Here is a 26849-nt window from a genome sequence, read left to right as displayed (position 1 = left end):
AGGAAATAACCTCCTGAGTATAACAGAAGTTGAAGTCCCTGCTAGAAGTTCACGCAGTTTCCCCTGAGTTAGGCCGCACTGAGCCTGGTGCCTGATTTTAATGTAGCAGAGACTTCCTGATGCTCACTACGCCAGAACGGATCTAAGTACCAGTGGGTGGCAGACAGAAGTCGTAAGCTTTATCTTTGAGAGTGGCCTAGTGATCTTGGGGGGACCTTTAATTGAAACAGCACTACTTCATCCACATACTTTTTGTCACAAGTGAAGCCCTCAAAAATAATTTCAAGGATAGTGGCTGGACCTTTTTCTGCCCTTGACATAAGAAATATATAACCTGATTAGGCATTTTGCAGCCTCTGACACAGTATACAGGATCTATAAATTGATAACAGTTACAGGAGCTGCCAGTGGGCTGCAGAGATAACCAGTAAAAGAAACTCTAAACCTGCTAAAAGTACCCAGTCCTCTATGATGGAGAACTATTTGATAGCTGCAGACCCAGCCACCCCAGCCGCCAGGCCCGACCCACATATTATAGCGGCCACAGCACAAGTCCATAGCTCTGAGCCTACTAATGGACAGCAAAATTTTGTGACTAAAGAGGATATTAGACACCTCTCCTCTAAAGATGATATAAAGGAGGCCATGAAAGACTTTAAGTCCATGTTTGGTGAGCTGAAGAAAGAAATAGCTGCCGTTGACCACAGAGTCATTCAAATTGAAGAGAAACATGAAGCGCTTAACTCAGACCTCCAACTCCAGGCCAGCTTTATACAGGCCCAGGAAAGCACAGTACACACGTCAATGGACCGTATAGAGGACTTAGAAAATAGAAGCCGCAGAAACAACTTGAGACTGAGGGGAGTCCCGGAAACGGTAGAAACCCCAGCTATCCAGGCCTACATACAAGACTTTGTCCAACACCTTAAGAATACAGAAGCAGGCCCCGAGATCCCTATAGAGAGGGCACATAGGGCCTTGCGCCCTAAACCGCCAAACAGGGCCCCTCCCAGAGACATAATATTAAAATTGCTATCCTTTAAAGATAAAGAGGACATTCTACGGATGGCCAGAGCAAAACAGCTAATAGAATTTAGGGGATCTGAAATACAGGTTTATTCCGATCTGTGTCCAGCCACCCTACAGAAAAGACGGGACCTCCGGTTTATTACTTCCACGCTGAAGGACAAAAATATCCCCTATAGATAGGGCTTCCCTACCTGTCTCATCGTATCAAGGAACAACACAACACATGTGTTCAGAAATATAGAGGACCTGCCTTCCTTTAATCAAGCTCTAGGTCTCCACATACGACCACCACAGAGGAGGCCGGGGGCCCCAGTAGATCAAGCTGATGAGGCGCATGAAGAGATTCAGCAACTTCTTGGCTGATTCAGGGTCTTTTAGTATGAAGAACCCTCTCTGGACTCGGAACCAGGTTTGATCTTATGTTTCCACTGTTGTGTCCCACCAGGGACATATCTGGACATTGACAGAAGTCTGTTCCTTTCAGGTTTGGACAATTGTTTTGCCTAAACAGTTTTGTTTCACATATTTAAGCTACAAGTTATCATATAGTTAAAGTTTAATTTTATTAGGAATGTAGCACAGGTCACCAATGAGGAATCATCGAAAAGTTAGGTGGGGGGATGTCATAGATATACTACAGATCAGGATACACTATGCTGCTACACGATAATAGTATATTGTCTGATTCATTAGGGGTTTTAGCAGGGTACCCAAGCCTAGGCACAACCATAGACCCCTACCCCCCCCCCCCCCCAAACATAGACATATAGAAACATTAGATTTTATGAATTGGTCACAGCAGTGTGCAGAAGTAACATCCCATTAGAGTTCAGGGATCCTCTCTGTATTTTATTTTGTGCTAGTTTATTAATGTTATTATAGCTTAGTTCAGAAAAAAAAGGGTATAGAAGAACTGAATAAGGTTTAACCTGAAGAATGTATTTGTTTACTGTTTAATGTTTAAAAGTCCATAGGTCTTGTAAGAACACAGGGAACACTTTCCCTAATTGGTAAGTTTAATTACTTGGATTGCACTCAAATCTTAGATCGAGTCTGAATTGTGCTTTATATGCTCAAAGATTGTATATTGCTGTTTGTATAGTTGCAATAGTTTGGCACTACTTAGCTATATTATTTTGCATTTTCAGGCAATTCCTCTCTTTGACTCTTTTTCACCCCCCTTTCTTTCTTTCTCCTGCCCTCCTAGCTTCTCTCTACTCTCTTCCCTCTATTCTTCCTTTTCACCCTTCTCCTATCCCTCATTCGTCTTTTCCCACCTCTCCCCTTTTCTCCCCCCCCCCTCCTTTTTTTTTTTTTTTTTCCCAGGTAACATGGCACACATACGGCCTGCGGCTGGGCACCAGCCTACTGAGTTGATTTCTGTCAACGTGAAAGGTATCAATAGCCCAGGTAAGCGTTCAATAGTGTTAAGGGACATACATAGGAAAGGGGGGGGATGTCATCTTTTTACAGGAGACTCACTTTTCTGCTGCACATGAGCCTAAATGGTTTAGCCATCATTATCCCGTAGCTTACTTTGCGTCAGGTCCTAAGAAGCAAAACGGGGTGGTCATCCTAATCAATTCAAAAACCCCTTTCCAGCTCTATCAGGTCTATCGTGACCCTGAGGGTAGGTACATTATCCTTACGGGGTCACTATGTGGCACACTTGTCACACTTGTTAATATATATTGCCCCAATCAAGCCCAACACCTTTTTCTTCAGAAAATAACACATAAAGTACTGGAAATGCAGTGTGGCATTTTGTTTATGGGAGGCGACCTAAACGCATCATTAAACCCAGCATTAGATACCTCGAACGGACTCTCCAGTGTCCCCCATAGGAACCTTAAACGAATGAACTCCTCATTGAGAGAATTAGCATTACATGATATTTGACGTGTACACCACCCTACCACAAAAAAATTTACATTCTACTCCCATCCACACAGAAAGTATTCTAGAATAGACTACCTACTCACAGATTCAGCAGGCCTTACCATAACAACAAGTAGTAATATACATAACATCACATGGTCAGATCATGCGCCAATCAGTTGCACCATCCTGTGGCCTGATGTGCAGGTCACTCCATACATTTGGAGGTTGGATGACACATTGTTTGAAGATAAGGTCTTTAGGTTGGAGGTCGAAAGGGCTCTGGCAGAATACTTCCGTATACATGCAGATACTGAATCTCAAGATACAGCTATCTGGGAAGCCCACAAATGTACCATTAGAGGTCTCTTGATTAAGCAAAAGGCTAAGCTAACGAAGCAAAGGAAAAACCAGTACCAAGCACTGTTGTCCAGGGTTGAAATCAGTGAGCGGGAGCACAAATCACACCCCACAGATGAGAGACTTAGGGGAGATTTGGCTGGTGCTAGGTCAGCCTTACTGGAGTTCCTCCAGGAAGACTATCAAAAAAAGGCGCTGTTTTTAAAACAGCGTTACTTTGAACAAGGAGACAAGACGGGGAGGATGCTCGCCAGGGCTATCTCACTCAAACGAACAAAACATTACGCTCACCGAATGGTGAATGGGGAGGGGGTTCCCAGGGAGGATGGGAAATCAATAGCAGAAACTTTTGGTGAATACTATAAGTCCCTCAATAATATTCAACCATGGGCGGAGGAAGGTGAAATGATCCTCCCCTCATCCGAAAGGGCGCAGAGGATAAGACAATATCTGATGGACGCAAACCTGCCCAAATTAACCGAGCAGGACTCTGAGGCCCTTGAGTCTCCAATCACTTTAGTAGAAATCAAACAAGCCATAAAGGACCTTACTGCAGGTAAGAGCTCGGGGCCGGACGGTTATGGAGCTAAATACTATAAGCTCTTTGCTGATATCCTGGCGCCAGAGATGCAGAAACTGTTTAATACCTTGACGGAGACCCCCCACTTGCCCCACACCATGTTAGAGGCGCACATAGTTGTGATCCCTAAGCCGGGGAAAGCAGAGGACAGACCGGGAAATTACCGTCCTATATCCCTCCTAAATTCGGACGTTAAGATCTTGGCCAGAGTCATCGCCAATCGTCTCAACAAATTCCTCCCACAGCTAATTTCTACAGACCAGGTGGGATTTGTTCCTGGGCGTGAGGCTAGGGACAATACCCTAAGAGTTATACAGTTAATCTCGTATGCCCATAATAATAAGAACCCAATGGCGGTTGTATCAACCGACGCTGAAAAAGCGTAATTTATGCGACAAACATTGGATAGGTTCGGTTTCGGGCCCAAATTTATCAATAGAACCATGTCACTGTACTCCGCTCCGAACGCGAAAGTTAGGGTGAATGGAACCCTGTCTAGCACCTTCCCGATTAAAAATGGGACGCGACAAGGCTGCCCCCTTTCCCCCCTCCGATTTGCCCTTACGATAGAAATACTGGCCAGTAAAATCAGGACACATCCGCAAGTCAAAGGAGTGTCTGTCGGAGGCTCTGAATACAAACTAGCTATGTATGCGGATGACATACTCTTGACGATCACTGATCCTGGCCAGTCTCTGCAGGTCGCCCTGGATGAATTCACAAGGTTCGGTAGTGTGTCGAATTTTGTACTTAACCCCTCCAAATCTGAAATCTTGAACATCTCTGCCCCCCATGGGGAGTTTGAGGCCCTTAGTCGGGATTGTCCAATAAAAATAGCTAACCATACCTTAAAATACCTAGGTATCTCAATTACATCGAATATAAAAGACATAACAGAGATCAATTATAAGCGTATCAGGGATGAGATCCTGCGGGATCTGGCAAATTGGAAGAATAAAACCATCTCATGGTTGGGTCGAGTGGGTGTGGTTAAAATGAACGTCCTGCCCAGGGTTCTCTACATCCTTCAGACTATCCCTTTGGCATCAGCCTCACACTATCTACACCAAGTGCAATCAGCCGTGGAGTCATACATATGGAATGGCTGCAGGCCTAGAAAAAAAAAAACTATCTATATGCCCAGAGATAGGGGGGGGCATAGGCGTCCCTGATTTGCGGATCTACCAAAAGGCTATATCTCTCCAAAGAATAGTGGAGTGGTGCCAAAACTCGCAGCAAAAGGCATGGATCCACTTAGATAATTCTATTTTAAGGAGGGGTAATATGGGGACACTGGCGTGGATATCCCCTAATAACAGACCAATCATAATCAAAAAATACCCACTACTGGACGATGCGTTCAATGGGTGGGATAGATTAATTAATAAAGACCTCGGATTGTCCACCTTTGACTCCCCCGTCACGCCGTTAAGAGAAAACCCTGATGTGGGTGTAGAAACAGGGCCATATTTCCCAGAAAAGTTATACAACCTAATGGACGCAGCAATGCTCAATATCCTTCACCAGGATAAGATGAAAGCTAGGCCAGAACTGATTGAATGGGATGGTGATCTATTCTCATCGTGGTTTAGAGAGGCGCAAGTCAGACACTACTTTAATACACATAAGAACAGGACCGCCCTAACCAGAGGTAGGACACCTTTTGAGATGCTCTGTACTATGTCACACACCCCATCACACCTGATCTCACAAATTTATAAACTCTTGGTCATAGGTAGCAAGATTCCTCTCCCATCTTACACACAGGCCTGGCAGGAAGACCTGGGACTAAACATTACTGATAAGGAGTGGTTAAAGATATTCGAGAGGGCAAGGAGGGCATCTGTCTCAGCTAAAATACAGGAATCACATTTTAAGTTACTAAGCAGGTGGTACCTGACCCCCCAGAGACTCAAAAAAATATATCCACAGACTAGTGGGGGATGCTGGAGAGGATGTGGAGAGGAGGGTACCCTCATTCATATCTGGTGGTCGTGCCCATACATAAAAACCTACTGGGACACGACACTGGGGGAAATGAGCGGAATACTTGGGGTTATTATCCCCCCAAATCCTAACTATCTAATCTATCACCACCTGCCCAAGATTATAGGGAAGGACAAGTACTTGCTCCTCCTGTTAATGCTGAATGCTGCAAAGGGTCTCATCCCCTTATATTGGAAAAAACAAAACACTCCAAATATGTTGGAATGGAAGGCTAAGGTGGGAGAGCTTTTGAGGTTGGAGAGATATCATTATTTAAGAATTGGAAAGCTCTGCACTCACGAAATGATGTTATTAACTTGGGAGGGCCGAGGACTTTAACCCAGTGGGCAATGGCTGTATATAGTATATATTTCCCCCCCCCCCCCCCCGCCCCTTATTTTTATTTTATTTTTTTATTGCCTTCCCCCTCCTCCCTCTTCCGTAGTCACTCGACACTTCTTACTCCCCCTCTATTCTATTCTCTAGCTAATTTTCCAGTCTGGTTGACTTTTTCCTTCTGCATTGGCAGAAGAGCTAATATCAGGTTTCCAGATACTCTCGGCAGTGTAATAAATAAAACCGAGACTTTGATAAACACTTCCTTTCCTATAATGCCTGATAAAATATGGTTATTTCAAAGTATATACTATTGATCTTAGAAAATGTTTATAAGTATAGTAAAAGATTCACTCTTAATCACCTGATTGTATGTTTTCAAAGATATGATGTAAAAGAGAAGATAAGCTAAAACTAATGTGTAACACTGTTAATGATTCTATGTCGTGATGGTTTCATACGCATGTGTACATTGTCAAATCTTTTACCAATAAAGCATTATTTTGAGAAAAAAAAAAAATATTGTTAAAAGAGCAGTCAGTGTTACCCCCAGAAGCTTTTTAGTGGGCGCACCACCCGGCTGATTTTACTAAATACCTGGCTAAAATTTTAGCAACTATTAAGCTAAAATTAGCTTATATTAAAAATGTTCAATTTTTAATGCACAAATTATCATTAAATAAATTAATGTTAAATTTTGCAATTAATTTGTGCTTTGGATAGCAGAAAACTTTATTATATTAGAAAATATTACACTGCCCCCATCTGGCTACTTCAAAATGCCACCCGGCTGGCAACATTTTCTGAGGAGAACACTGGACAGTAAAGTATAAAGTCAAATAAAATATTTATTTGAGCCAACCTAGACTGCTTTGAAATTGTAAGAATGAACCACTAGGTATCTGCCTGCATATGGAACCGGAGAGTGATCCGTGCTCCGGTTCCAAATGAGGGCAGATGCCAGATCGTTACAGACGGTGACACTGTGTGTGTCACCGTCTGTAACTCTCATCTGCTAGTGCCGGTGTTCTGGTAAGAGGGCGTACTTTGGAAAAGAGCGAACCATGTCACTTCTTTTGACGTTACATCAGCTGTTATACAAATTTTGGACCTAATGCGTATGCGTGCCAGCGTCATCACATACCTGGCCGCATACGTCACTGGTAAAATATTTAGAGCTGTGAAATTCCAGAACCCTTTCTAGAGCGCATGCGAGGGATTTTGTATCACAAATGGTGCGCTCATTAAAAGCTGTTTATTCGGCTCCTCTCCAATATTCGGAACTCCGCCCCCCACTGCAACTACTCCCATTACTAATACTACTCTAAAGCCGAGTCTCCGTGCTCTTGCATGAAACACAATGACATTGAAGAGAGAAAACATTTGTTACAGCAGTAAATCTATTGGTTGATTAACAAAGAGAACAGCTGTTTCTCATGCACGAGCACGGAGACTCAGCTTTACAGTAGTATTAGTAATGCGAGTAGTTGCAGTGGGGGACGGAGTTCCGAATACTGCTGAGGAGCCGAATAAACAGCTTTCCATGAGCGCACCATTTGTGATACAAAATCCCATTAAAGCGCTCTAAAAAAGGTTATTGAATTTCACAGTTCTAAATATTTTACCAGTGACGCATGCGGCCAGGTATGTGATTGTTACGGTTACCCTTAGTCTCGCTGAGAGATGGACCGCTTAGTAGCCTGGATCCCTATTGCTAAAGAGGGGAGAAGCTGCTTTCCATAGTATTCTATATGAGTCTCGCAAATATAGAATAATCTCCCTTAGCTGCAGTACAGCTAGGATACCCTTCTGCCCACAAAAACGAGTCAACGCTGCGATTGAGGGTCAAACAAGAACTCAGGACTGGGATGCTCAGCCTGCTTTTTATTAAGGTTACATGCACACAGGGCACTCCCAGGGGGAGAGGGGGGGAAGCACAAAATCCCCCATCACACATTTAGATAGAGAGCACTGTCCTTTGACAGGCCACAATAGGATTACAGTACTTAAGATAACAAGTTTACAAGTTCATCTTATCAATTAGCAGTCTGGCTCCAGAGGTGATTAGACAATAGTTTCTAAAAGCTGAAAAAAAAGAGTTAACTCTTTATGAAATGATACTTGTTACGGTTTTCTTGGAGCCCTTCTTAGGCGCTGGCTTGCTGGTTCAGGCATTGCTGCTGGGAAATAAGCTCTTCACAACAAAATAACTAATGCTTCTGTAACAGTGATGATGCTGGCACTCATGCGCATTAGGTCCAATATTTGTATAACAGCTGATGTAACATCACAGGAAGTGACATGGTTCGCTCTTTTCCAAAGTTCGCCCTCTTACCAAAACACCGGCAGGAAGTGGGGGAGGGAATCCGGGAGTTGGGTGGACGGTCCAGCAGTGGAAGGGGGGGGAGAGAGGGAGAGGGAGGTTGTGTCCTACGCTACAGCAAAATTTTAAAAAAAGGAGCGGAAGGGATGGGGCAGCTACACTACAGAAAAAGTGGGTTGGGGAATCCCTAACTGAGGATCACGGGAGGTGGGGAGACCACTACACCACAGAAAATAAAAACAATAATCAACATAAAAAAAAAAAAAAAAAAGAATATATAAAAGGGTTTTAAAGGCACTGGCAGACAGCAACTAGTACCTAAGAATAGTTAGTGGAGGGGAGGGTTAGAGAGCTGTTTCGGAGGGATCAGGGAGGTTGGAAGGTAAGGGGGGATTCTACACTGCAGAAAACAAAAAAATAAAAAAATGTATTAAAAAAAAAAATTAAAATAATTCCTGATTGGCAGACTGTCTGCCACTACCTAACATGGGGGTGACCAGTTATGCGTGAGCGAGGGAATAGAGCTATTTGGGAGGGATCAGGGGGTGGGAAGTGTCAGGAGGGAGGGTAATCTCTACACGAAAGCTAAAATTAACCTTACAAGCAAAATTATTAACCTCTTCACTGTCGAGAATAATAGCAGTGGGGTGCGCAGCTGCAATAAGTGGCCTTCTAATTACCAAAAACCAATGGCAAAGCCATATATGTCTGCAATTTCTGAACAAAGGGGATCCCAGAGAAGTTTTTACAATCATTTGGGCCATGATTGAAAAAACGGTATGTAAATAATTTCAGTGAGAAACCCAAAGTTTGTGAAAAAAAATACGATTTTTTTTATTTTATCACATTTGGTGGTGAAATGGTAGCATGAAATATACCAAAATGAGCCTAGATCAATACTTTGGGTTCAAGACACGTGTATGCTCCTCTGCTAACCAAGGATTATTCGTTAACAAAGGATGCCAAGAGAACTAACCAAAATTGATTATAGAAATAAACTGGAAAGTTGTTTAACATTTCATGGTCTATCCAGTCTATTAACGTTTAATTTTGACTTTACTGTCCCTTTAACCCTATCACTACCGGGACTTCCAGACAAAAACTTGCCCAAAATACCAAAAAATTTTTTGCATTTTTGCTATCACTCCATTTATACAGAAATAGAGCCTTGTTTTTTTTATTTACCTATCAAACTTATAATATATATTTAAGTAGACAACCCAAGGTGTTGATCTAGGTACATTTTGTTCCTGCCACCTTTTTACCGCCAAATGCCATAAAATAAAAAAAATTGGTACTTTTTTCACAAACTTTGGGTTTCTCACAGAAAATATTTACATACTGCTTGTGCAATCATGGCACAAATGTTTGTAAAAGTTTCTCTGAGATCCCCTTTGTTCAGAAATAGCAGACATATATGGTTTTGCCATTGCTTTTTGGAAATTAGAAGGTAGCTTAAAAGGTTATTGTTAGCTTTAGTGTAGAGATTAGCCTCCTACCTGACACTCCCCATCCCCTGATCCCTACCAGATCCCTCCCAAACAGCTCTCTTCCCTCCCCCACTGGTCACCCCCATCTTAAGTACTGGCAGACAGTCTGCCAATAAAAAAAAAAAAAAAGCTTTTTTTTTTAAATATTTTTTTTTTCCTGCAGTGTAGGATTGCCCTATCCCTCACACCTCTAAAGCTCCCCTGTCCTAACTATTGTTGCCATCTTAGGTACTGGCAGCTATCTGCCAGAACCTGAACATTTTTTTGTTTTTTTTCTATTATATATTTTTATTTATTATTAATTTTATTTTACTTTTCAGTAGCGAGTGTCCCCCTCCCCCAATCTTTATTTTAGGGCCCCCTCACCTTATTTTCCATAGTGTAGCTGCCTCATCCCTCCCTGTCCCTTTAAAAAAAAAGAAATCCTCCAGCATAGGGCCCCTCCCACTTCCCCTGCTGGGCCCCCGGGCCGCCGACCACCTTCCGCTTACACCTAACGCCGGCTCCAGCAGATCGTTACAGACAGTGTCACCGTCTGTAACGATCAGGCATCTGCCCTCATATGGAGGAGGAGCACCGATAGCGCTCTGGCTCCGCGGGAGATGCCTGAAGTGACCACGTATATATACATGGTGCGATACCATAGCCGAAGTACCGCACAACATATATATACGTTGTTTTGGGTGAAGGGGTTAAATTATGTAGCCAGAATAAGTTAAAGCTGTTTAAATGTAAATTTAAATGAGTATGATTGTGTAAAACTGACACACCTAGATAACAAGTGACACGCAATTGTTAATGCGAGGTGCCTTATGTTATTCTCGGCTTTGCACAATAAATAACACTGAGTATTATTAAGTTGTTAGTTAAAAGGACACTCAAGTCAAAATAACCGTTTATGATTCATAAAGAACATGCAGTTTTAAGACACTTTCCAATTTACATCCATTATCACATTTTGCACAGTCTTTTATATTCACACTTTCTGGGGAACAAGATCCTACTTAGCATGTGCAAAAGCTCACATGGTATACACTAGTCTGTGATTGGCTGATGTATGTCACATGATACAGGGGGCCGGAAAATAGGAGAAAAAAAACATTTGAAATTCAGAATATGTGTTAAATCATTGTCTTTTTATTATGCTCTTGTTAATTATGCAATTCTACTGCATTGAATGGTCCTAAACTAAAGCATTTTTTAAGCATCTAATACTTACATAGCACACCCAATACTTTCAATGGGAAGCGGCAGTAGGGAGCTTATTAGAAATCTAATGCACTTGCTTGAAATCTAATAACAATGTTACTTGGGACAAAGGTTATATATATATAAGGAAGAATCATTCACCTGCATTGTGGGAGTCTGAATAGTTTTCCGATTGCTTCATTTCCTGTTCATTGCTATCGTGCTGTTCTTGACAACAATGCTCATTTGTATCACCATCTTCTTGATAATTCTTCTCATTTTTGTTATGCTCTTTTTGATGGTAAATTGACTTGAAATCTGATTTTTCATCCTGTTGTTCTGTAATAGAAATGGATTTTATAAGCCATGGTCCTCCTCTAGTACACCAGACAGAATACTCTCAAATCAATCTAATTTTTATTTTCTCTTCTTCAATCACCATTCGATTATTCCTTTTTATATCATTCCTTCCTCTCTTTGTTCATTCCTTTCTATTGTTTCTTCCCTCCTTTACTCCACCATCTCTTTGTCCTGTTTCCCCTCATTCATCTCTGTGTTTCCATCTTTCATTCCTTCTCTCTTTTTTCCTTCCCTTATTCCTTCTATCCTACCTTCATTCATCTCTACCATTCTCTCTAGCTGCTTTCTCTGTATTCACTTTTTCCTTCATTCCCTCTATATCCTCCTCCCTTTCTCTTCCACCTTCTCGCCCCTTCCTTACCAAGAAAAGTAAAGTAAACTAAAACAATTTAAAGGGACACTGAACCCAAATTTTTTCTTTCTTGATTCAGATAGATCATGCAATTTTAGGCAACTTTCTAATTTACTTCTATTAGCAATTTTTCTTCATTCTCTTGCTATATTTATTTGAACAGCAAGAATGTAAGTTTAGAAGCTGGGCCATTTTTGGTTCACAACTTGGGTTGTCCTTGCTGATTGGACAGCACCAATAAACAAGTGCTGTCCAGGGTTCTAAACCAAAAATTGTTAGGCTCCTTATCTTAGATGCCTTCTTTTTTAAATAAAGAAAACAAGAGAACAAAGAAAAATTGATAATAGGAGTAAATTAGAAAGTTGTTTAAAATTGCATGCTCTATCTTAATGAATCATGAAAGAAAAAAATTGGGTTTAGTGTCCCTTTAAGCAGAGTTCATTAGCTTAACATCTACAAAATCACTATTGGTTATATCTGTTTTAAAATCATTACAAAAGACAAGAGTTATATCATGTGTGTTACTGGCATCTCATGGACCTTCTGTTGTTGTGGAAGTCATGTTATGATTCAGTACGTAAATCATTTTTACCTGGGCTTCTTTTTACTTGGAGAGCTAATTTTTTGAGGGCTTTTGGACTCATCACTTCCTTATAAAGTTCTTTGTGTCCTTCAATGTACTCCCACTCCTCCAACGAGAAATAAACAGCAACATCATCACATTTTATAGGCACCTAAAATACACAGAAAGGTATTAAAACCTTGTGTCTATCGGTTCTAAGCAAATTGTTAGCTATTAGAGACAGAAACAAAGATAATGTTTGTGGTGAGACTCCCTAAACATCTACAAAATTGGTGAGCTGCAAGGTTCTCCACATAATCAAAAAAAAAGTCATAACTTCATTAAGTGTTTTTGGAAAGATTTAATTAAACGGACAGTGAACTGTAAAATTGTTTCCCCTTAAAGTGATGGTAAACTTCAGCTAGTCAAATACAATATATGTAATCTTTGCCATTAAAAAAGTATATGTGTGCCTATAGTAATGCTTCTATTACAATCTTATGCCGGCCCACTGGGATAAAATCTTTTTTTTTTATGACAATTCCAATAAACATCCAATCAGTGTGTGTGTCATAAGACATTCTTGTAGTCCAGCCCTTTAAAAGTCATTAGGAAGCCTATGAAAAGTGTGGGTGGGACTGCTGTCTATGTCACAGCACAGCCAAAATAATAAATAATGGGGGGGCGGAGAAACAGAATATACCAAGTAGGATTATAAATCTTTTATTATAAAATATATGTGCGCTTTTTTAAAATAAAAAATACGTGGGAGGCGAGTCCGAACCGCGATCTTGTATGGTCGCACTGTCCCTGAGCTCCTGTTGAGCACTCTATAATCCGCCGATTAGAGGAGAGATCGCACAGCGCAATTACATAACCTGCTTTTTGCAGGGATATATAACCTTGCAAAACTATAACCTTTGAAAGATTACACTGTATCTTTAAAGTTTGAGCCTGGCATTGGACGACAGAGGCCTAGAGTGGCGGCTCATATATAGGCAGCATCACCCCCCTCGTTTCTGTCTACATTGGAATAAGCATTGCCTCTGTACCGACATCCCTAGACTCAAAAATTAGAGTCGTCAATTCACATCCAACAAGGAACTACCCAACATACTATCTACCCCTGAAAAGAAAGACCTCAATATAAAATGGCTGCCGCAGAGAATATGGAACCAACCATCTTAACACACAATATGTGAAACTTGAGAGGCTTATGGATGCATTGATGGAAAAAGCCCCATACGACTGGTTGATACACAAGATGAGCGTAAGCATCACCCCACAAACAACTGCAGAGATAGACCTGGACCGCAACACGCAGTAAGATCACAGAACAATGGTGAGCACGGTAACAAAAATCCATACTCATCATGCTCTCGGACCATCTGCCAATACCAATTCCCAGACCCGGGAATTACATTGCATTAAGAGATTCCTGCTAAATGTACCTACACTACCTGGCTAACAAACCGACCCCTTCACAGCACATTTTTTGGGAAAACCCTATCAAGAAATTTTACCGCATCTGGTACCTAACAACACACAGCGACAACTCTAACAGGCAGACAAGATCATGGCGCAAATTGAGCTTCTAAAGGGGATTGGAGGAGACCCTGGATAGACTCAAATGATAAGCCGACAAGCCTATTACACAGAAGCACCTCATCAGATACAAACCACGGGACACTTAAGGTAAAGCCCAACAGCTCGGCCGAGCTATACGGTATAACAATGCCCAAAGTATATACGGACCCACAAAAAATTAAAGTGATAGCTAATCCTCTGATCCGTTTGACACACCACTCGGCAAACCTTCTCAGGAAGCCCTCCTAAATGTTAACCACACTATGGACAGATAGATATTGGGGGTTGATACCTGCCGGATGAACTCTCAACATATGCCGTCTCACACATTGCTTAGACAGCAGACTCCTAATCCATTGCATTACGTGGTTCAGTTTTATGTGTTAGATAGTTTACAAGTTCTTCTTTACTGTAGAAATAAAGCAATTTGACTGATATGATAAAAATGTTAAATATTGAAATGGCAGAAGTTACAACATATAAACGGCATCTTAATATATCAAAAAATTAAAACTTCCCCTGCTGAGGGGAAAACAGCAAGATATAATTTTCTAATAATTTAGATGTCATATATGATGAATCAGTTATGATAGCAGAGTTTATATACAGTATATGGGTGCACAATTTTTTCGTTATATCTGAATGGGCGATAATGTTTTGGTAGAAACCCACAGTTACCTCATATTACCTACAGTCTCATTTAAATCAAATAAACCATATATCCAAGGGTATTATACTTTAAATATATACACAATATTTTTAGTCCTTCTTACATAGGTACACAGTGATTTCATAACAAAGCTCCTGCATTTGCAAAATGGTACATTGGCGAATCCTTTATAACAAATACTTGGTCACTCAATGTAGATCTTTGTGGGGGTTTTTGTGATATGTTGTATCTACCTGTACTCAGTTATTTTCAGCAAGTTTCTGTTTTGTTTGTGGAAAAAACAGAATTTATGCTTATCTGATAAATTTCTTTCTCTTGTGATGTATCGAGTCCACGGATTCATCCATACTTGTGGGATATTCTCCTTCCCTACAGGAAGTGGCAAAGAGAGCACCCACAGCTGTCTATATAGCTCCTCCCTTAGCTCCGGCCCCCCAGTCCTTCGACCGAAGGCTAGGAAGAAAAAGGAGAAACTATAGGGTGCAGTGGTGACTGAAGTTTTTTAATTAAAAATATACTACCTGTCTTAAACAGACAGGGCGGGCTGTGGACTTGATACATCACAAGAGAAAGAAATTTATCAGGTAAGCATAAATTCTGTTTTCTCTTGTAAGATGTATCGAGTCCAAGGATTCATCCATACTTGTGGGATACCAATACCAAAGCTTTAGGACACAGATAAAGGGAGGGACAAGACAGGTACCTTAAATGGAAGGCACCACTGCTTGTAAAACCTTTCTCCCAAAAATAGCCTCCGAAGAAGCAAAAGTATCAAATTTGGAAAATTTGGAAAAAGTATGAAGCGAAGACCAAGTCGCCGTCATACAAATCTGTTCAACAGAAGCCTCATTTTTAAAAGCCCATGTAGAAGCCACTGCTCCAGTAGAATGAGCAGTAATTCTTTCAGGAGGCTGCTGCCCAGCATTCTCATAAGCCAAACGGAGGATGCTTTTCAGCCAAAAGGAAAGAGGTAGCCGTAGCCTTTTGACCTCTCCTTTTACCAGAATAAACAACAAACAATGAAGATGTTTGACGGAAATCTTTAGTTGCTTGTAAGTAGAACTTTAAAGCACGAACCACATCAAGATTGTGCAACAGACGTTCCTTCTTTGATGAAGGATTAGGACACAGGGAAGGAACAACAATCTCCAGATTGATATTCCTATTAGAAACAACCTTAGGAAGAAACCCAGGTTTGGTACGCAAGACCACCTTATCTGCATGGAAAACAAGGTAAGGTGAATCACACTGTAAAGCAGATAACTCAGAAACTCTTTGAGCCGAAGAGATAGCTACTAAAAACAAAAAACTTTCCAAGATAGAAGCTTAATATCTATGGAATGCATAGGTTCAAACGGAACCCCTTGAAGAACATTAAGAACCAAGTTTAGGCTCCATGGTGGAGCAACAGGTTTAAATACAGGCTTGATCCTGACCAAGGCCTGTCTAAACGCTTGAACGTCTGGAACATCTGCCAGACGTTTGTGTAAAAGAATAGACAAAGCAGATATTTGTCCTTTTAAGGAACTAGCTGATAATCCCTTCTCCAATCCTTCTTGGAGAAAGGACAGAATTCTAGGAATCCTAATCTTACTCCATGAGTAACCCTTGGATTCACACCAACAAAGATATTTGCGCCAAATCTTATGATAGATTTTCCTGGTGAAAGGCTTTCTAGCCGGAATCAGGGTATCAATGACCGACTCAGAGAAACCACGCTTTGATAGAATCAGGCGTTCAATCTCCAAGCAGTCAGACGCAGAGAAATTAGATTTGGATGCGTGAATGGACCTTGGATTAGAAGGTCCTGTCTCATTGGCAGAGTCCACGGTGGAACAGATGACATGTCCACCAGGTCTGCATACCAAGTCCTGGCTGGCCACGGAGGCGCTATCAGAATCACTGAAGCTCTCTCCTCCTGCTTGATTCTGGCAACCAGACGTGGGAGGAGAGGAAACGGTGGAAATACATAAGCCAGATTGAAGGACCAGGGCACTGCTAGAGCATCTATCAGTACCGCCTGGGGATCCCAGGACCTCGACCCGTAACAAGGAAGTTTCAGATCCAATTCTGGTGTGCCCCATAGCTGAGTCAGCTGGGCAAATACCTCCGGATGGAGCTCCCACTCCCCCAGATGAAAAGTCTGACGACTTAGGAAACCCGCCTCCCAGTTCTCTACCCCTGGGATATGGATTGCTGAGAGATGGCAAGAGTGATCCTCCGCCCATCTGATTATTTTGGTTACCTCCATCATCGCTAGAGAACTCTGTGTTCCTCCTTGATTATTGATATAGGCTACAGTCGTGATGTTGTCCGACTGAAATCTGATGAATTTGGCCGCAGCTAGCTGAGGCCACGCCTGAAGCGCATTGAATATCGCTCTCAGTTCTAGAATGTTTATCGGGAGGAGGGTTTCCTCCCGAGACCATAAGCCCTGTGCTTTCAGGGATTTCCAGACTGCACCCCAGCCTAGCAGGCTGGCATCTGTCGTTACTATGAGCCACTCTGGCCTGCGGAAACACATGCCCTGAGACAGGTGGTCCTGAGACAACCACCAGAGAAGAGAATCTCTGGTCTCTTGGTCCAGATGCAGTTGATGAGATAAATCTGCATAATCCCCATTCCACTGTTTGAGCATGCATAGTTGCAGTGGTCTGAGGTGTAGGCGGGCATAAGGAACTATGTCCATTGCCGCTACCATGAGTCCGATTACCTCCATACACTGAGCCACTGATGGCTGAGGAATGGAATGAAGAGCTCAGCAAGTGATTAAAAGTTTTGATTTTCTGACCTCCGTCAGAAATATTTTCATTTCTACCGAATCTATCAGAGTCCCTAGGAAGGAAACTCTTGTGAGAGGGACGAGAAAACTCTTTTTTATGTTCACCTTCCACCCGTGAGATCTCAGAAAAGCCAACACGATGTCCGTGTGAGACTTGGCTAGCTGGAAAGTCGATGCCTGAATTAAGATGTCGTCTAGATAAGGTGCCACTGCTATACCCTGCGGTCTTAGAACCGCAAAAAAGGGACCCTAGCACCTTTGTGAAAATTCTGGGAGCCATGGCCAACCCGAAGGGAAGGGCCACAAACTGGTAATGCCTGTCCAGAAAGGTGAATCTGAGGAATTGATGATGATCTCTGTGAATAGGGATGTGTAGATACGCATCCTTTAAGTCCACGGTAGTCATATATTGACCCTCCTCGATCAGAGGAAGAATAGTCCGAATAGTCTCCATCTTGAAAGATGGTACTCTGAGGAACTTGTTTAGAATTTTGAGATCCAAGACTGGTCTGAAAGTTCCCTCTTTTTTGGGAACCTAACCCTTGTTCCGCTCTTGGAACTGGGCGGATCACTCCCATGGTATGTAGGTCTTCTACACAGCGTAAGAACGCCTCTGGTTTGCAGACAATTGAGAAATGTGAAATCTCCCCCTTGGGGGGGAGTCTTTGAAGTCCAGAAGATATCCCTGGGACACAATTTCTAAAGCCCAGGAATCGTGAACATCTCTTGCCCAAGCCTGAGCGAAGAGAGAGAGTCTGCCCCCTACTAGATCCGGTCCAGGATTGGGGGCTACCCCTTCATGCTGTCTTAGAGGCAGCAGAAGGCTTCTTGGCCTGTTTACCTTTGTTCCAAGCCTGGTTAGGTCTCCAGACTGACTTGGATTGGACAGAATTCCCCTCTTGCTTTGCTGCAGGGGAAGCTGAAGCGGGACCACCCTTGAAGTTCCGAAAGGAACGAAAATTATTTTTTTTGGTCCTCATCTTATTTGTTTTATCCTGAGGGAGGGCATGGCCTTTCCCTCCAGTGATGTCTGAAATAATCTCTTTCAGTGCAGGCCCGAATAGGGTCTTTCCTTTGAAAGGGATGTTCAACAATTTAGATTTTGATGACACATCAGCAGACCAGGACTTAAGCCATAACGCCCTGCGTGCTAAAATGGCAAAACCTGAATTCTTTGCCGCTAATTTAGCCATTTGGAAAGCGGCATCTGTAATGAAAGAATTAGCCAACTTAAGGGCCTTAATTCTATCCATAATATCCTCTAATGGAGTCTCCACCTGGAGAGCCTCTTCTAGAGCCTCAAACCAGAAAGCAGCTGCAGTAGTTACAGGAACAATGCATGCAATAGGTTGGAGAAGAAAACCTTGATGAACAAAAATTTTCTTTAGGAGACCCTCTAAATTTTTATCCTTAGGATCTTTGAAAGCACAACTGTCTTCGATAGGTATAGTTGTACACTTAGCAAGAGTATAAATAGCTCCCTCCACCTTAGGAACAGTCTGCCACGAGTCCTGTATGGTGTCAGATATGGGAAACATTTTCTTAAAAACAGGAGGGGGAGCGAACGGAATACCTGGTCTATCCCACTCCTTAGTAACAATAGTCACAATCCTCTTAGGGACAGGAAAAACATCCCTGTAAACAGGAACCTCTAAGTATCTGTCCATTTTACACAATTTCTCTGGGACCACTATAGGGTCACAATCGTCTAGAGTAGCTAATACCTCCTTGAGCAATAAGCGGAGGTGTTCAAGCTTAAATTTAAAGGCCGTCATATCAGAATCTGTCTGAGGGAGCGTCTTCCCTGAATCAGAAATCTCTCCCTCAGATAACAAATCCCTTACCCCTACTTCAGAACATTGTGAGGGAATATCGGATACGGCTACTAAAGCATCAGACGGCTCAGCATCTGTTCTTAACCCAGAGCTGTTGCGCTTTCCTTGTAAACCAGGCAGTTTAGAGAAAACCTCTGTGAAGGTTTTATTCATAACTGTGGCCATGTCTTGTAAAGTAAATGAATTTGATGCATTAGAGGTACTTGGCGTCACTTGTGCGGGCGTTACTGGTTGTGACACTTGGGGAGAGCTAGATGCTAAACCCTCATTTCCTTCTAACTGAGAATCGTCTATTGCAATATTTTTAAGTGCTAAAATATGCTCTTTATAATTTAGACATATCAGTGCAAGTGGGACACATTCTAAGAGGGGGTTCCACAATGGCTTCTAAACACATTGAACAAGGATTTTCCTTGGTGTCAGACATGTTAAACAGGCTAGTAATGTAACAAGCAAGCTTGGAAAACACTTTAATCAAAGTAAATAACACTTTAAACAAAAACGGTACTGTGCCTTTAAGAGAAAAAAAGCTGCACAAACTCTGCAAAACAGTGTAAAAAAGCAGTAAACAAAACAAAATTTTTACAGTAGCATCATAAAGCATTAGTAACTTTGCACCACTATGCAAATAAACAATTAACCCCTTAATGTAAAAACCGGATTGAAAAAACTTCAAAACCGGTAAAATAATGTTCAGCACCTTGCCACAGCTCTGCTGTGGCACCTACCTGCCCTTTAGGAACGATTTGTGGGGAAAAAAACCTCTTTACAGCCCTCAAATGCAGTAGGAGCCTCTGGAGAAGTAGCTGGATGCTTCTGAGATAAATAAACTGCCAAAATAGGCCCCTCCCACCTCACTCGATGTTATGGGGCCTAAAAGAAACACAACAGAGTGTTTCTTAAACTAGCCATGTGGGTTAATAACCCTTAAATAAGCCACAAAGACCCCTTAAAGTCCCTCAAAAAACGTTATATTTTGCAATTAAACCAAAACGTTTTTTCCTATCAGTGTCATCAGTAACTATGAGCCCTTTATGCAAGCTTGGATTCCTCTTTTACTGAATACAGCTTACCTTTCTCTAATGGGGATATTGCCAGCCTTTTTCTACAAATAACACAGTCTGTCTAGAAAAAAATAGACTGAACATACCTTAATGCAAACTGTTCCCCCAACTGAAGTTTTCCTGTACTCTTCAGCCCTTGTGAGAACAGCAGTGGATCTTAGTTACAAAATGCTAAGATCATCATCCTCCTTGCAGAAATCTTCATCCTTTTCTGCTAGAGAGTAAATAGTACACACCGGTACCGTTTAAAATAACAAACTTTTGCTTGAGAAAATAAAAACTAACATTTTTGTCACCACACTAACTTTACCCTTCCTAGCAGTTAAGCAGGCAAAGAGAATGACTGGGGGGGCGGAGCTATATAGACAGCTCTGCTGTGGGTGCTCTCTTTGCCACTTCCTGTAGGGAAGGAGAATATCCCACAAGTATGGATGAATCCGTGGACTCGATACATCTTACAAGAGAAACCCTAATTGTCAAATGTATTATTACAGCAGGACCAAAAGCGTCCAATCTCAACATGGGGATAAAAATGAGGACTACATCTTTTTAATATGAACATATCTAGCAAATATGATGAACATGTCTGTATAACTGTATTCTACATTACTGATGTATTTTCTTTATGTAATGGTTAAAATATGGAAAAACTGTTAGGCATAACAATTGCCTAAGGTGTTTAAACAATCCGCTACGCGTTTCTCAACTTATCAAGCCGTTTCTTCAGGAATTTACCATATACCTGGAAGCACAAGCTTTTAAATGTCATACATCCAATCAATTTCTAACTTCATCTCACACCTTTTTTTAAGGTGTGTCTAATTAACTAGGTTACAATGTTTCAAACTGGAACTTAAATACCTATGTTACAATGTTTCAAAACCGGAACTAGCATACATTAAGAAAAATATATAAATCGGACCAAGAAACCAAATTAGTTCTCACGTGTATTTCTATCATAACTTTCATATGTGGATAATAAACTTCCATATATACCTACCCTCCGAATGCCACTGGTAAGATTTACTCCATTGGTGCACACAATTCGGCCTTAGTAACGCCCATAGGAAATCACCTAATAGTGTCATCAATGTTGAAAACCATGTGCACCAATAAGGAGCCTTAATTTCATCCATTTGAAATAAAAATAAATAGTATCTATCCTTATGTGTGTCGATAATCACTACATGTAGTCCATTCCGCTTTCTAATGTAGCTGGATATAACTAGTATCTTTTACTCTAGAAAAAAATGGGGTTCGGGTATATGTTAGTATCACGTTATTTTGAGGAGCATATTACCTATTTAGTGTCTGAGTAAACATATCATATTAAGTATAATAATTAGGTAGATATTGGACACATAAATAGTTAAATTACCATCATGTGTTTCGCCTATTCGCAGTGAGCTGGGACACAGAGATCCCGGCCTGCCTTAACTAGCACACATTAATGCTGCAATTTTTGTCAGTATGGTGGAACACTTTATAGAATTGTTGACAGTTTGGGAAGACTAAGGAAGTTGCACTAGGAGGCGCCTTCCGTCTGTTTTGCTATAACAGAGTGAGAGGTTTCGTAAGAAGAGCTGCCTTCGCCATCGTCTGATAAGACTGGTCATTTAGATCATCGCTTAACCTACGTACCCCATTTAAAGGGACACATCTGCAACTGGACTGTGTGGTAAATTAGAGTGGTGTATTTTATCTGTATTGTCACCAAACACATAACTCTTACTTATACTTAATCCCTATTATAGGCATTTGTGGTCTATACATGCTTTATTGTATCTTGTATTTTGTTTAATTGGTTCTTGTGCCCCCTATCTGCTATAGAATTTATTCTGCTAGTGTTAGCAAATATAGCATTAGTGAAATTAACATCTTATTTAAAAAAAGAAGCGTTAATGAATCAAAACAAATGTCACTCCCAATTTCAGGATCCTATCAAATGAATTAGTTGATCAACTGACCGATTAATTAAAGGGACAGTCTACACCATAGTCATCTTAAAGTCTAACCTTAGATTACGCTGCAAACGGTCTCCTGCACCCTTTCTATATCAGGCAGCAGAAACAAAAAAAGTTATTTTAAAATGAATATTGTTTCTGGTCAGTTTGAAATGACTGCCAAGTTCAGCCCACATATATCATGATCTAGGCTGCAAATAGCATCCAATCACAAAAGGCTCACTAGTTACATTCAACAGACTGTCAATGCTATTCAGCAGAGTGCATAGATGCAGCTCAGATCATGATGTCATAAGTGGGCGGAGCTTGGCAGCCATTTCAAACTGGCTAGACACACTATTCATTTTAAAATAACCTCTTTGCTGTTCCTGCTGCATCATATAGAAATGGTGCAGGAGGCTATTTGCAGCTTAATCAAAGGTAAGACTTTAAGATGACTAAGGTGTAGACTGTCCCTTTAATCTAAGCCACATGCTTATAAACTGCAGAATTCTCCAGCAGTACTCACCTCTCCATTAGGCATCTCAATGGTACTTTGGTGAGAACTTTTCTTTACGATAACATACTCCTGCAAAAAGTAGAAAGAAATATATATAAGTTAAAGTCATCTCATATGTTCCTTCCTGTATATCAGTTTATAGTAAGATATTGTATTACAATTTGCTGAAACATAATTTTGTTTCTATCAGGTACAAATATAGCCCCGGTATTGGAAGTCACTCACAGGGTCTTTATGCAAAATAATCAAATAAATAATTTGATTATTTTGCATAAAGACCATGTGAGTGACTACCAATACCGGGGCTATTTATTTACTTTGAAGTGCACCCAGGGCAACACAGGCTATTTCTGCCTTACAGTTAGTAGGAGTGATTTTATCTGCCTTGGAACATATATATATGGTCTGATGAAGGGGAGCTGTTCCTGAAACGTCACGTAAATAAAAGCTTCTATTGCTTATCCTTAAGCCCAGCGAGTGCTGTCTTCTATTACCTCTATCTCTACCTGCATTCAGCACCCTGGCAACTGGACACCTGTTTGTGCGAGTGCACCAGCCTCTGTGAATATATATATATAAAAAAAATGTGTGTGTGTAGCTAGAAGGCAGAGCAGTTAACCCAATGGCTGTGAAAGAGGGCTGTAGCGCACTGCATTACACTTGCAATCCTCTCTGGTAGTCAGGGTTTAAAAATAAGTGGACATTTTTGTCTTGCTCCACTGAGGAGAAACATCTGGCAGAAGAGGGGTAAGGAAGTGACTGTAATGCACAGGAGTTGCTGCTTTCTCCCAGGGTGCTGACAATGTGGGACCTGGCCACAGCACAAAGGGAAGTGATGTGTGGATCTAGCCCCTTGTGCTGACATGCAAAGCATATAGACCCCAGCAGTACAGTAGAGCAAGTTCACAGACTGACACTATGGGAACCTACAGCAGCAAGGCTGTACGTTAACCTGTCCATCGGAGAAATATTTGTACTCACAGCGCTTATAGGAAAATGACCTATAGCTCCTATCTAAGGTGGGCCCCCACTACCCACAGATAGAGAAAATGTAAAATTTGGGTTTAGAGAGGAGCGCCAAAAAGAGGCAAGGTCTGGTGGGTGTGGGAGTGATGTAATTGAACTATGTCAGAATAAAGCCCTATGTGAATACTGTAATTCTTACGATTGGCTTCAAGGGCTATAGTGGTAAATTGGCAGATATGGGTAAAATATTAAAACACAATTTATTACAAACATAAATTATATCACTAGGCATGGATCCATGGTACATAAAAACACATAGGTATAGGATCAATTCAATAAAATATACAAATATGTGTACAATTGGACACTAAAAATAATACATAAAATACCAGAAGGAATGTTATCCCTCCAAAAAAGTGACCCAAACCGTGGTCACTAAAAAAAAAAAAAATACAGGTAGTACTATTGCGGATGTTAGAATGGTAGATGCTAATAGACGTAACTAACCTCTACTCCAGGTCTAAATCTATACAGATTGAAGATACAAAATGACTTGCAGGTTAGTGTCTACAAATTTAACAGAGAACAATCACAGAGTAAAAACTTAATATGAGAAGTCATATAGATGAAACAATAAAAAAGTGATCAAAAAATGTGATCAAAAAATTAAACTAGTGTGTACACAAGCTAGTGCTGATCCAAAAATGGCAAAAAATGATAACACAAAAAAATATATATAAAACAAATATATAAATGAACACTTATCAAGTCACACAGTGAGTGATGTGTGAAATACGTAAATGTGAGGAGATCCGTGAAAAAATGTTAAAAAATAGGAGGGAACAAATTGGTGATCACAAAAAATATTATCTTGAAAGTGTCCCAAATGTATGCAAAAAGAAATTCAAAATAAATCCAGATTAGTGTTCATAAAAATCAGATGGTGGTGACATTGTGGTAATCCAGATAAAGAAGTGTATCCAAGAACATAAACAGTTCAAATAAACAGTTCAAATCCTCAAGTGTATCCAAGAAAATAAACAGTTCAAATCCTTGAGTACCAAATGTGAGGTAAAAATAAAAATAAAAATGTAGGATAAAAATAGAATGAGAGTAGAGAGCTGGGGAATCCTCAAAGCCTAAAAACAAAAAATAATAAAAAAATAATAACATAGTATAGTATTGTTTAGATACTGATAAATCAAGAAATATAGCTCACCATATAGTTGCCAACGCGTTTCGGCCCACAACTGGGGCCTTTCTTGATTTATCAGTATCTAAACAATACTATACTATGTTATTATTTTTTGTTTTTAGGCTTTGAGGATTCCCCAGCTCTCTACTCTCATTCTATTTTTATCCTACATTTTTATTTTTATTTTTACCTCACATTTGGTACTCAAGGATTTGAACTGTTTATTTTCTTGGATACACTTGAGGATTTGAACTGTTTATTTGAACTGTTTATTTTCTTGGATACACTTCTTTATCTGGATTACCACAATGTCACCACCATCTGATTTTTATGAACACTAATCTGGATTTATTTTGAATTTCTTTTTGCATACATTTGGGACACTTTCAGGATAATATTTTTTGTGATCACCAATTTGTTCCCTCCTATTTTTTTAACATTTTAACATTTTTTCACGGATCTCCTCACATTTACGTATTTCACACATCACTCACTGTGTGACTTGATAAGTGTTCATTTATATATTTGTTTTATATATATTTTTTTGTGTTATCATTTTTTGCCATTTTTGGATCAGCACTAGCTTGTGTACACACTAGTTTAATTTTTTGATCACATTTTTTGATCACATTTTTATTGTTTCATCTTTATGACTTCTCATATTAAGTTTTTACTCTGTGATTGTTCTCTGTTAAATTTGTAGACACTAACCTGCAAGTCATTTTGTATCTTCAATCTGTATAGATTTAGACCTGGAGTAGAGGTTAGTTACGTCTATTAGCATCTACCATTCTAACATCCGCAATAGTACTACCTGTATTTTTTTTTTTTTTTTTAGTGACCACGGTTTGGGTCACTTTTTTGGAGGGATAACATTCCTTCTGGTATTTTATGTATTATTTTTAGTGTCCAATTGTACACATATTTGTATATTTTATTGAATTGATCCTATACCTATGTGTTTTTATGTACCATGGATCCATGCCTAGTGATATAATTTATGTTTGTAATAAATTGTGTTTTAATATATTACCCATATCTGCCAATTTACCACTATAGCCCTTGAAGCCAATCGTAAGAATTACAGTATTCACATAGGGCTTTATTCTGACATAGTTCAATTACATCACCCACATTAACCTGTCCATGCTCACTGGGTAAAGGTAACAAACACAGCAACACCGACTCCTCAGAGACTCTGCAGAAAAATTGTCACTAAAAAATCTCATTGCAGAAAGTGAAAAAAAGTTCTGCCTCTGGGGCTAACAATGGTGTTGCGCCAGCAAGTAGGTGGCGAAGTATTGCAAAATACAAGAAAATATCTCCATGGTGTCATTGACCCAAAGTCACGAAAGCTATGGTGATCAGGTTGTGGTCGTTCAGATGTGCACATACTTGTGTCGGAAATAGCGCAGGTCTTGCCGATGTTGGCAGCTTTTGTTGAATTATGCTGTAGAATTATTTATGCATATTAATACTAATTAGCATAGCCAGTATTTTCCCCAAGAATTTAAGCACAATTAAATACAGATGTTAAATCAAAAAAGTGTGGGAAACGTGGTACAATAGATAGGGAACAGGGAAACGTGGTAAAATAGATAGGGAACAGGGAAAAGTGGTACAATAGATAGGGAACAGAGAGACGTGGTACAATAGATAGGGAACAGGGAAAGTTGTAAAATAGATAGGGAACAGGGAAAAGTGGTACAATAGACAGGGAACAGGAAAAGTGGTACAATAGATAAGGAACACAGGAAAAGTGGTACAATAGATAGGGAACAGAGAAAAAAGGCACAATAGGCAGGAAAAATGTGGTACATAGATAGGAAACAGGAGAAAGACA

The 26849-nt window shown here is 40.5% G+C and overlaps 1 protein-coding gene across 1 annotated transcript in view; it reads right to left on the bottom strand.

Moving 5' to 3' along the window:
- Nucleotides 1-26849, bottom strand: part of LOC128667001 (zinc finger protein 813) — a 78568-nt gene that overhangs the window by 40119 nt on the left and 11600 nt on the right. Inside the window, exons 3-5 of the mRNA XM_053721855.1 lie at nt 22855-22914; nt 12475-12616; nt 11333-11509 (exon numbers count right to left, since the gene is read on the bottom strand). Coding sequence (XP_053577830.1) covers nt 11333-11509; nt 12475-12616; nt 22855-22914 — 379 coding nt within the window. The remainder of the gene's footprint in view (nt 1-11332; nt 11510-12474; nt 12617-22854; nt 22915-26849) is intronic.

Source organism: Bombina bombina, chromosome 7 (assembly GCF_027579735.1).
Source record: "Bombina bombina isolate aBomBom1 chromosome 7, aBomBom1.pri, whole genome shotgun sequence".
Taxonomy (NCBI): domain Eukaryota; kingdom Metazoa; phylum Chordata; class Amphibia; order Anura; family Bombinatoridae; genus Bombina; species Bombina bombina.
Note: the sequence above shows the minus strand (reverse complement) of the source record. Positions and strands in the feature narration are given on the sequence as shown.